The following is a 12,228-nucleotide window of genomic DNA, read 5'->3' on the forward strand; positions in this document are numbered from 1 at the left end:
GGAGCATAGTCCATGGTCATGTAAGGGATGGATGGTGGGATAGTCCATAGTTATGTAAGGGATGGATGGGGAGCATAGTCCATGGTTATGTAAGGGATGGATGGGGAGCATAGTCCATGGTTATGTAAGGGATGGATGGGGAGCATAGTCCATGGTTATGTAAGGGATGGATGGGGAGCATATTCCATGGTTATGTAAGGGATGGATGTGGAGCATAGTCCATTGTCTCTTCTCTATCTCTCTGTCTCTCAGTCTAAGTTCCTTTTCTTTCTTTCTCACTGCTTCAGAAATTTCTTCTCGCGTGGAAAGTCGAAAGAGGAGTCTGTGAGTCAGCCCGGCTGGAAGCTGTTCAGCAAGCATCCTCCTGCGAAGCTGCTGCCGAGCTCTGACAGGGAATCAGACGTCAGCTCCACATCACAGGACGATGCGGACGACTCGCCCGGACGCTCACGCAAGTCTGATCTCATCACCCCGACCTCCACACTCATACTGGAGAGCCGGCCTGCGTAAGTGTTGCATACAACTATCTCATCGTACACACTCATACTGGAGAGCCGGCCTGCGTAAGTGTTGCATACAACTCTTCCATTGTACACACTCATACTGGAGAGCCGGCCTGCGTAAGTGTTGCATACAACTATCTCATCGTACACACTCATACTGGAGAGCCGGCCTGCGTAAGTGTTGCATACAACTCTCCCATTGTACACACTCATACTGGAGAGCCGGCCTGCGTAAGTGTTGCATACAACTTTTTCATCGTACACACTCATACTGGAGAGCCGGCCTGCGTAAGTGTTGCATACAACTATCTCATCGTACACACTCATACTGGAGAGCCGGCCTGCGTAAGTGTTGCATACAACTATCTCATCGTACACACTCATACTGGAGAGCCGGCCTGCGTAAGTGTTGCATACAACTATCTCATCGTACACACTCATACTGGAGAGCCAGCCTGCGTAAGTGTTGCATACAACTCTTCCATTGTACACACTCATACTGGAGAGCCGGCCTGCGTAAGTGTTGCATACAACTCTCCCACCATCCTCCAACATGTACCTGATGACTGATGTAGAAATTCATCACTTCTTCGACGGTGAAATTCATGGCATGCAAAACTGCGTGCATTATTAAAAAAACGTATTCATTATTAATATGTTCACTTAGATTCTTTTCATCCCATCAGAGTCAGATAAAATTAACTCTGTAATTCTCAAGTAGAAAAACAAATGAATTTACCTAATGCTCTTATAAACGTCGAGAATGATTGCTGCTGTAGAGAGAACGTGATGTGCTGGTATGCTATAAAGGGGGGATGGGTGGCTTTGCTAGAATAAACGTGCAGTAGCTTACTGCTGTGTTAATATAGTGAGGGTTGGTAAAATGTGTAGCTATGCGGGTATAATGAATGTTGGGAGGAGGAGGAGGAGGAGGAGGAATATAATACTTACTGACTGTGTGTAGTGGTCTAGACATAGTGCGTCTGCTTTAAATTGCTGTTCTGACATCTCACACGCTGCCTCCGCTTCGTACAGGAACCTGCCAGCGAAGACTCCAGAAGAAGAGATGAAGCATAAGTCTGAATATGAAGCCATGGTTACTCAGGCAAAAAAACGAGGTATCTGTCAAACTTGTGTAAACTCCGATGTTTCACTGACTGTGGAGATTTCACCCTACAATTAGTGAAAAATTGGAATTCTTAAAAATTGAATATAGTTTTACATTCCCTGGATACATATTATTGTCCTTGATTATTGTTGGACGACATTGCCATTTCTCAATAGTGACTGTAAAAGGCTGATCTGGCAAACACTGGCAGGCTGTGTCACTTACGGCATGATAGCAGAAGCATCCTACGTTTGCCTGTGTGCGTCTCACGCTAGTGTAATAATCTCATACAATGTCGCTATGCAGAAGCATCCTACGTTTGCCTGTGTGCGTCTCACGCTAGTGTAATAATCTCATACAATGTCGCTATGCAGAAGCAAAGGATGCAAAACTGCGCAAGCGGTTACTACAGCGTCAAATGAAGCAGGAAGACTTTGTTGCCCAGGCAACGCGATTCTGGAATGAAGAGGTGTTACCTAACTGGACCAGCATGTATGTGTTCCTTATCCCACTCTTGTTTTTAAGGTTTTTCGAAAACACCATTAATTTAGGGTTATTCAGAAATCGCCAGAATAAATTATAGAACTGGGTGTGTATATATTTGATTAAATTTGAGATTGTGAGATAAATTTGGGATGTCCATGGTGGAGTTGTGTGGTAAGGAATTGAAAGACAACGTTACTTTAACTTTAGCTATATTTACAGTTTTATTGAACCTCATATGTGTTAAATCTTTTGTTTAAAAATTTCTAAAATTTAATAACTGTGAGTGTGCAATGTAGTTTCCACTGCTGCCTGTTTTCGTGATAGGGCAAGTTGTGTCTTTGAAAAGATTTCCTTTTATCACATAATACATGCTGATACTCTAAAGATTAATATGTATCATAAATAATTCATAGTTTTGATAAAACTAATATTTAATGCTCAAATACTTTTCTTCTATTATTTTAAGTGAATACTTATCAGTGCAGGATTTATAATAGAAATCGTAATTCCTCCAGTCTGCATCATGTCAGTTTTCTGCAGTGGGTAACATATGCAATGGAATCACATATAATACGCTGACAATTTCTTTAACATTTCTCTTGATATTTTTAACCAGTAAAATTTGTTACGTAGCATTGCTAAAACCCATTTTATGACATTTTAAAAGCATTACTGAAAGCTAAAGGCACAATAATATTTAAGTAGGCAGTAACTACAGAGAGTGAGTTCATTGTTGATCTGAAACTCACTACTGTGTTTGGAAGGTGATGATGTTACCATTATAGCGGTGTCTATAAGCCGTGCTATCCTTATGTACAGGAGGACTAGCAGGAAGGTGAGAGAGCTGTGGTGGCAGGGCTTGCCACCTAGCATGCGCGGTAAGGCATGGAAGCTTGCCATAGGCAACGATCTCAGCATCACGTCAGAACTCTACGAAATTTGCGTGATGCGTGCCAAGGAGCGCCTGCAGTGCTCGACAGAGGGCGCCGCCGAGCCCGACGATGCGCCATCTGGTGAGCAGATGTCGTGGTAGTGACGTGCTCTGTAGCGTTGAGACTATATGTGGTGACGCTGGCGTTTAACGCAAAACTGCCCCGTTTCCTCGGCTCATTGCTTAACAAGGGCATCAGCATTGTGATCGTAACAATACACACTGAAAATAATCACACTCAAATAAATGCAATCATTAAATGTGCTCCTGAAGTTATCTGTGTATCTGAATGTCATGCTTGGCTGGGTGTTAGGAGTGCTTTCTTCAAGATTCTGCTTTTCTCTTTTTCTTCACCGCTGAGAATAAATTAAGTGGTCGGAGTATGGGTGAGCGGGCGTCTACGTGATGCCAGCTGCTTCTGTGGGCGAGGACGGCGATTTAACATGCAGATTCCTCTTACGTATACTCTGCTGCTCATTGTTTGTCTGACAGAATCACCAGCTAACAGGGAAGACAGTGTGGAGTTGATAAGGCTGGACGTATCACGCACGTTTCCTCATCTGTGCATCTTCCAGAAGGTATTTTCTACTGCTGAAATCTGATGCACCCGATGCAGAGATGATGTAAACAGGCTGATGGTACCCAGCCGTGCTATTTGTAAACAACCCGCTGGTTTCTCTCAAAGTCACACATGATACATGTGATGCACCGTCCCCTAAGAATTTGTTTTAGCAATTTTTTTGCTGGACTGATGCATGTATTACTGTACCACTCCAATGGGGTTTATAATAACACAAGCGATGGTACAAAAAAGTACACAAAGTGGGGGAAAAGAAGAGGCTTGCAGTCATAGTGAGCAGCGCCCTGGCAGCGACCGGGTTAGTTAGCTGTTGTTATCTCATGTATGGTTGATCGTGTTACAGGGAGGACCTTATCATGACCTGCTACAGAACATGCTGGGAGCGTACGCTTGTTACAGACCTGACGTTGGCTATGTAAGTGATGTAATCTGAAGCATTTCATGTATCATTTAATGTAGTACAGGTACTTTGGTGTTATTGCTTATTAGTGTCGTTAATGTTATTGCGTGTCGTTGAAGGTTATTGTTTGTCATTGAAGGTTATTGTGTGTCGTTGAAGGTTATTGTGTGTGATAATGAATAACCCCCAGATAACATTTCAGATGTACATGAGTAGCATTTCTAATTATAAAGACAATAATTGCATTTTATTTTTGACACATCAACTTTATTGTATTGAACTTGACAAATCTATTGTCAATTTATCTACCAACAAAACTATCAAAAATAGAAAACTGGATAAAAGGTGAATTATGGTTTCATCACAGAGATTTCGGCTAGGTATCTGCTGCAGCCGTTTGACGTTGTAAACTCGTATGTTACAGGTGCAGGGGATGTCTTTCTTGGCAGCCATGTTGTTGTTAAACATGGACGTCGCAGACGCGTTCATTTGTTTCTCTAACCTGCTCAACCGGCCGTGTCACAGAGCGTTCTTCCGCGTCGACAACACCATGGTATGTGCTTGTTATCGTCTACATCTGTAATGTGGTTGCATGAAAGTCGCGTTAAAAGTATGCAATTCATATTTAATTTAATTTTATGGTTCGTATTTATTTCTCTGCGGGCGTATATTTACCTCCTCCATTGACTTCGTCCTACCTCTTTTTTTCTTACTTCATCACACCTAGTCTTTCTATCTCTGCCTAGCTTCCTTGACTGATTCCTACATCTATTCCTGTCTCTACCTTCTTATTCCCTACTGCCCCATGTGCCCCTACCTCAATGACATCCGACAACAATCTAGAATCGTTAGCACTTCCCACATCCTAACCCTAATCCTAGCTATCCATTCCCATTTGCTACTAAAGTAATGAGCATGAAACAATACTGTTGTTCACGACTGCTATACATCTTTATTTGTGTGATGGAAACAAGCCGCGTGATTGTACTTGCAGATGAAGGCTTATTTCGCAACATACGAAGAACTGTTTGAGGAAAACCTGCCGAAATTGTATACACACTTTGAGAAACTGAATGTAACAGCTGACATCTACCTTATAGAGTGGTAAGCTGTAACATAGCTACCTTATAGAGTCATAAGCTGTAACACAGCTACCTTATACAGTGGTAAGCTGTATCAGAGCTACCTTATAGAGTGGTAAGCTGTATCACAGCTACCTTATAGAGTGGTAAGATGTATCACAGCTACCTTATAGAGTGGTAAGCTGTATCACAGCTACCTTATAGAGTGGTAAGATGTATCACAGCTACCTTATAGAGTGGTAAGCTGTATCAGAGCTACCTTATAGAGTGGTAAGCTGTATCACAGCTACCTTATAGAGTGGTAAGCTGTATCAGAGCTACCTTATTCTCTTGCAGCTGTTATCTCTGTGTACCAGATTTCCTCCCCTTAGAGGTTGTTGTTAGCTATGTGTTCTTACATTAGTGTGTCATGACATCTCGTGGTATTTGGTGTAAGTACCAGCTGGTTTGTGGCTTCAGGTTATTGGTTATAGTAAAGATCTGCTACTAGTAAATGTCTTCCTCAGGTTGTACACGAGCTTCAGCAAGTCTCTGCCACTAGATGTCGCCTGTAGAGTGTGGGACATCTTCTGCCGTGACGGCGAGGAGTTTTTCTTCAGGACTGCTCTCGGTGCGTCAAAACGTTTCTTAAGTTCACTATGTCACGAATTTTCTTTGGTATATATTTGTAAAATTTGGGTTGCAATTTTGTTTACATGAAAAGTAGGTACTAATGGCACTAAATGTATCCCCAAATTCTTACCTGATAAGATTGTTAGCTCACCTTGACATCGTTACGCTGAGCTATTGCCATGGGTCGTCGTCCGTCAGACGTCCGTCCGTCTGTCCGTCCGTCCGTCAACATTTGGCTACGGTCAACGATAACTCAGGAACCATTTGACCCACATGTTTGAAATTGGGTATAGTTGTTACTGCTATGCTCCCATATTAAACGTCCTATTTTGGAGCACGCCAGTCGACGTACTTTCGAGCCACGGCAATTTTTTGGCAAAAATGGGAATTGCCATTAGTCAGTTAAGGTTCAACGGATTTTGCTCATTTTTGGTATGTGAATGAATAAGGGCTAGAGGTTTTGATATTTAAAAAAAATTATGCAAATTAGGTAGGGTTTGGCAATTATATAGCATGTTATATAGACACGCAGATAACAAACAGTCTGTGGTGTCACACTTGTCTGGTTTGTTTTACAAGATTTCATTGACAATATCTTTAATGCAAAATTGGTATTTTCTCTCCACCCTGCCGATAAAACGTCTATATTAGAGTAAAGTTTTACAAAACATGTCGGAACGCAGCATAACCTATTTATTTCGAACGCCATCGCTAAGAAACATCAAAGCGGGTATAGCGCCATCTACCGTCACAAATTGTGATTTATTTTGGTTTATAAATTATTATTGCGATATACAGATGGCAACCGTGTGCTACCGCCTAGAAAAACTCATACAAAGTAAACACTTCCATGCAACCAATTAACCTTTGACAAAAGTTGTGTTATGGGCAAGGAAACACCATTGTCACGTGGTATATAGCAGCTACGTGGAATAAGCGTATCCTCTCAATCTTACACGTTACTCATCAGGAGCTCCGCTTTTAGGCAGTGCCTAAATTTGAATATTATAAAAACGTTAAATGGCGATCATTTAGGTGTAACGCCATCACTCGCCCACATCTCAGATTTTCACATCTCAAACATTTATTTTCACATAAAAAATTAACATATAAAATTATCAAGAGTATATAATGGGAGTTCTCCCATATATACTCTTAGTTTCTATAATGTACATCGATGGTTGCTCAATTAAAACTGACTTCTTCTCACTCACTCATTTGTGTCCTTTTTTGTGGTGAGCTACAGTGTCATTGACACTTTTAATTTTCAACTAGTAAAAAAATCCAAAATATCTAGGCAATTTGATATATTGATCTTGATATAATATAGTTTCTTGATGATGCAGGGCTATGTGATATGGTATCTTAGTTATGCACAGGTATGCGTTACGGTTTCTTAATGGTGCAGAGGTTTGTGATGTGGCTTAATGGTGCAGGACAAATGAAAAATGAATTGTTAGCACTTAGCAGCAGTGTGTCAGCGTGTGAGATGGTTTCTTATGACTGCAGGGGTGCTACGAATGTATGAGGACATGCTACTCAACCCTGACATGGACTTCATCCACACAGCCCAGTTTCTTACCAAGCTCCCTGACGACATATCTGCAGAACAACTGTTCAGAAACATAGAACACATCCGTACGCATGTTGATAAGCGTAGGTTCTCACAGGTATGAACAGATGACGCCACCTACCAACGGGTGTGCTGTATGCTGGTGTTCATGAGGATATCTATTGAACATTTATTTTCTTGCTTATGAACGTATCATGCGTGCGCATGCGTGCGTTCGCATGTGTGTAACGCCTCCTTGCATTCTGTATGGTAAATGCTGTCTACCTTCTCTCCAGGTTCTTGCACATCATATGGAGGCTGCTGATGGGTCACGGGATACTTAGCAGCAGCGGGAACCATCGTCGTCGTGGTTGCCGTGGTTACCCGGCAGGAGATGCCCAGCCACCGTGTTGTCACACTAGTCGATGTGTGGCCCGATTGATCTGAGATATATGACAATCTCTACTCTACCAGACGCACGAGACACGGTCGTGAATGCTCCACGGCTGTGGGAACAGTGGTTGACAGACCTCATTGCCATTGTTAGGTTGAGTGATGTTACTAACAGAGTGAAGAGACTTTGTAGTGTAGAGATCACTGCATTCACTCAGTTGTAACCGCAGTGCAACACGTGAAACATTGCCAACGAACACACTGATTGAGAGTATGGTGCGAGGCTGAAACTTGTGTGGAACTCTCTTTATTCGCACTCATATATGCAACAGTGGCTGTCACCAATAATTACAACTCTGTGAACACATTGTCGTGGCCATTCACTGTACTATATGTGGCAAAATCATTTTCATGATTGCCCGTGGAGGCGTGTCAACGTGTTTTTCTAACAGTTGCCGAGATCCCAGATACACGGTGGGTGTGTTTATAAATCTCGTCTGCATATATGGTTCCGTGACCTTGAGTTATTTATGCTGGGAGAAATGGCTGATCTGTTTCTAGCTAGAGAACAGGCACAGAATCAACATCAGTCATACATGCATCACTGCCGATAAATCCACGTTTGGAGAAGCTAATATTAAATGTAATGTTGGTTTCTCCTCATCATCCCTTATCTTCGGAAGACATTTGCCTGTGCATCCTACGCGATGGGCTCTTCCTTCCAAATGAATGGGTGGAATTTTGGGTGCCAGGACCAGTGGCACATTTTTATCAAATAACTTATATGGCCGATGTTTATAAAGCTGTACGCGTTCTACCACTGTTAGTAAAGCATTCACTGTTATAGCAACCATGTCGCTCGTGCGCTTGTTCTAAGAGCTATTGTACAGCTCAGGTTCAGATTTTTGTAAATATAGTTGCATTTTCATGTGAGCTGTGATATTACATTCACCACATGTAAAGCACCTAGCAGATTTAGTAATAGGTATTGCAAAGCTAGGAAAGTAGAAGCTAGGTCTATTGTTGTCAGTGGAAAATGTCTGACAGGTGTGATCTTCACCCACCCCAAGAAATGCGAAGTACCTGATAACACGAATTTACACGAACTTGCCCTAGCGGTAGAGGCTGTACTCACCGCCGGGGTGTATGCTAGATAGGTAGATACACAATAAGGACAGTTGCCATCAACTGCCTCGATGTATGATAATGAGTAGGTAGGTATACGTAGAAGCAAGATTGTTTGCAGTTGTCAGGCACACACTATACTGGATCTCCAGCTACTAATCTTCGTACTTGTGTTCTTTATTTTAACATTTATTAGTTGAATTTTGATGTCCATATATTTGACATGTGTGTCTCTACTGTGTTCTACTTCATAGCTGAAGTATTTTATCATGTATTACTTACATATGTATATAGAATATCTGTCAATGATCTGAGCAATGCAACCTTACTATTATTGTATATAAGAAGGAAATAACTAGAATATTCTGTGTAATAAACAGTATTAATGCAATTCGTCGACGTGGGAAAGTTGAGCTGACCGGGAGTGTTACAAAGAAACCTGTGATGATCCGTTGGTTTGTGGTTCCTGTGCATGACACCAGGTGGCGAGCGTTTCTCTGCTTTATGGATGTCACACAAGGAGGAAGGATGTTGTGTTTGTATGCAGAAGACGACTTGCCTGCGTAGCTTGGTGTAAATTCCCAGGTCTAGCAACAATGAGAGTGACAAGCTAACACCACGGCACGGTCTCTGTCATGACAACCAGAGCATGGACGTAAGGTATTTTCGGTCCTTACAGCCGAATACTGAATGTTGGCGTTAGCAGCCCTCGCTGTCGAGTCTCTCGAGCGCCACCTGTTGTTAGGATTCCACTCATACTAATATAATTATGCCAATGGGCTGTCAGACTCTGTAATCACTGCATTGTATTACACTACATTGTTTTCATATATGAGATTAATAAATGCCTGTGGTAAATTCTCATCTTAGTATACTGAATTTGTCAATCTTATAGATACAAACTTTCTACTGTAAACTTTTGTAGTTAACATATACTAACGGGTGCTTGTACTGTTGCGTACAGAAATAACAAAGGCTACAAAACTCTGTAACAGTTCGCCACTCCTACTCATATAAAAACACCTAAAATATTTTGAATGAAAAATATATTTACTCTCTTTTCTCCATAGCATACATCTCTTCCTTTTAAGCAGCTCGCACAGGGTGGTCCATCAGCTATGATTATCACCATCGCCATCATGTTGGTGTTGATAAGGTGAGGATATGGGCAAGCCAAGGGATATTACTTGGATCTTGATTTGGGTTTCACTTGAAGTTGTCTGTTGCAGCAGATATAGGAATGCATGAACACGATACATACTCATACCCGTAAAGACATACAAACAGTCAACATTTGCTAAACAAACATGGAATTATTATTATCCTATATGTACAAAACTTGATGACGAATGTACATAATATATGTATATGATTCAATAAATTTTCTCTCGGCATCAAATTGTAACAGTACACATGAAGAAATATATTACTTTCAGCAACTGACTGACGTGATATGAATAGTATATGACGATCCTGATCCGATGTCATAAAATCAAGTCATTTGTTTGATACAATGAAATATTAATGTCACGATCATACAGTTTTAAAAGCATTCTTGCACAAGATGGCAGCAATGTATGGTGATTACATCGTCACTACCAATGTCAGCAAAATGCTCCATAACAAATATATTCCAGTTAAAATAAGAATTTTTAGAGCAGCATTTCTATTTACATCACTAATGTATATCCAGGTATAGTGATAAGGAAGAGGCAAAAACAAACTATTATTGCGTCTTGGTTTGTACTCGTAGATGCTGCTAACATACGATATAAACTATACAGGAAACTATGTCACATTAATATCAATGCAATTAGTGCAGTTATGATAGCATATATGGGAAGTTTTCAAGTGTAGCTAGAAAAACATAGCAAAGTAAGAAGTATTGTCGTAGTGCACGGACACTATGCCGAGCTAACTGCACCACAGTAAAGCAACTACGTGTCATGTCATGCGTAAAATATCTTCATGATTTACCAGCTATCCCACATGCAACACACCAAGCCTTGTACAATTTCTGTCATATATGTCACATATAGCAAGCCAGCTATCTCACACATCACAAACCAGGAATCGGAGCAATTATATCTCAGCTACGGAAATTCAGATCATGAGTGGTAAACCAGCTTTCTTGAGTAACAGCCAACCTAGCAACAAGAAGCTGAGCATAATAGGAAACCGGTGACCTGTGATTAATGGCCTGACCCATGTGGTTGGTTCGGCACTGAGCTACAGGCTTCCTCCCTGCAGGTGGCGCTAGTGGAGCGGGTTCGGTCAGCATCGTTGGCACTATACTTTGTGTCCGAAAATTGTCGCAAATGTATCTGCAACCAAGTGCATGAATAACAACACTCAAGAGAGATGAAGATGTTACTGCAAGTCTATGCTGAAAGAGTAGACACTGGCATGTGGATCCACTGGTTTCATTGAGAGGGTCAATACAGATTACATGATTAGAGTGATGATGAGACACAGCTTCTACTTGTAGGTATAGTTTAATTGTTAAGTGAGACAGTGACATCATCTGCCGGTAATATTACGTTGCTGAGTGAGATGGGTCTGCTACCTGCAGGTGTAGGTTCACTTCAGCACTCCGGCTCAGAAAGGGGAAGTTCCCTCCTCCTTTCAGATGTGCCCTCCTTGCCTCCGGATAACACTTGTAAGTCTCGTCTCGGACTGTATCCGTCAATGCACAATCATCAAACACCTACAGAGGGGGACAGTCACACGGTAACCTCGTGTGGAACATAGCTTCAATATAACATACCATTTGAATCTAATGTAATATAGAAAATGCAAGAGTGTGAACACAGCAGAGATAGTGCTAAACACAAGGCATACGTAACAGAGAGTACAAGTCATGTATGATAGATACCAACTTGCAAAATAGAAGATAATTAGTAGAAATAGTGAAACGCTAGTAGAAATGAGGAATTATAAGGTGGTAACGACCTTGTAATCATGCTGCCTCTGAGAATATGAAGCTTGAATGTTATCTGGATTCACACACGTTGAGAATATGAGACAGTTGTGAAGGGTAGCAGAGTGAGGGTGGCGACCAGCTATGTAAAGGACAGTGGAAGGCCCGAGGATTTGCTACTCTGGTCGTGCCACAGTGGCCACCGAGGACAGATCGTCTTCGATGTTGATGTTGGAACCTGATGCTTACATCCATGATCGTGACAGCAACGTCCTTCAGTTTCTGAGGTTCAATGTAAGAAGCCATACAGTTGAGTGTGAGTCGTGACGACAGCTGCTGTTGACTGAGTCCATCAAGCTGTAACACAGACATGCACACCAACAATGTCAATTCACAGCCACTTAACCTGAACACGCACGCATGCACGCGCGCGCTCTGCACACACACACACATGCACGCACGCACGCACGCACGCACGCACGCACGCACGCACGCACGCACGCACGCACGCACGCACGCACGCACGCACGCAACGC

At 41.9% G+C, this 12,228-nt stretch overlaps 2 protein-coding genes across 3 annotated transcripts in view; one reads left to right on the plus strand and one right to left on the minus strand.

The window, feature by feature from the left end:
* Window positions 1–276: 276 nt before the first annotated feature.
* On the plus strand, window positions 277–9,641 carry LOC106816850 (TBC1 domain family member 14-like). 2 transcript variants are annotated; one of them, XM_014821490.1, is made up of 11 exons: window positions 277–506; window positions 1,539–1,621; window positions 1,986–2,103; window positions 2,917–3,110; window positions 3,521–3,606; window positions 3,952–4,023; window positions 4,433–4,561; window positions 5,003–5,112; window positions 5,597–5,700; window positions 7,212–7,372; window positions 7,551–9,641. In XM_014821490.1, exons 2-11 carry the CDS (start codon window positions 1,570–1,572, stop codon window positions 7,596–7,598), a joined length of 1,074 nt encoding a protein of 357 aa, XP_014676976.1. In that variant the 5' UTR covers window positions 277–506; window positions 1,539–1,569; the 3' UTR covers window positions 7,599–9,641. The 2 variants fall into 2 exon arrangements, with proteins under 2 accessions (XP_014676976.1, XP_014676975.1); XM_014821489.1 differs by lacking the exon at window positions 277–506 and adding an exon at window positions 999–1,019.
* Window positions 9,642–9,803: 162 nt separating this feature from the next.
* Window positions 9,804–12,228, minus strand: part of LOC106816851 (maspardin-like) — a gene marked incomplete in the record, with an annotated part of 11,450 nt that continues 9,025 nt past the window's right edge. Inside the window, 3 exon segments of the mRNA XM_014821491.1 lie at window positions 9,804–11,096; window positions 11,339–11,479; window positions 11,942–12,049. Of these exon segments, the coding sequence (XP_014676977.1) occupies window positions 10,965–11,096; window positions 11,339–11,479; window positions 11,942–12,049 (381 nt within the window).

The sequence above is a fragment of the Priapulus caudatus genome, unplaced genomic scaffold (assembly GCF_000485595.1).
Source record: "Priapulus caudatus unplaced genomic scaffold, Priapulus_caudatus-5.0.1 Scaffold1506, whole genome shotgun sequence".
Lineage (NCBI taxonomy): Eukaryota > Metazoa > Priapulida > Priapulimorpha > Priapulimorphida > Priapulidae > Priapulus > Priapulus caudatus.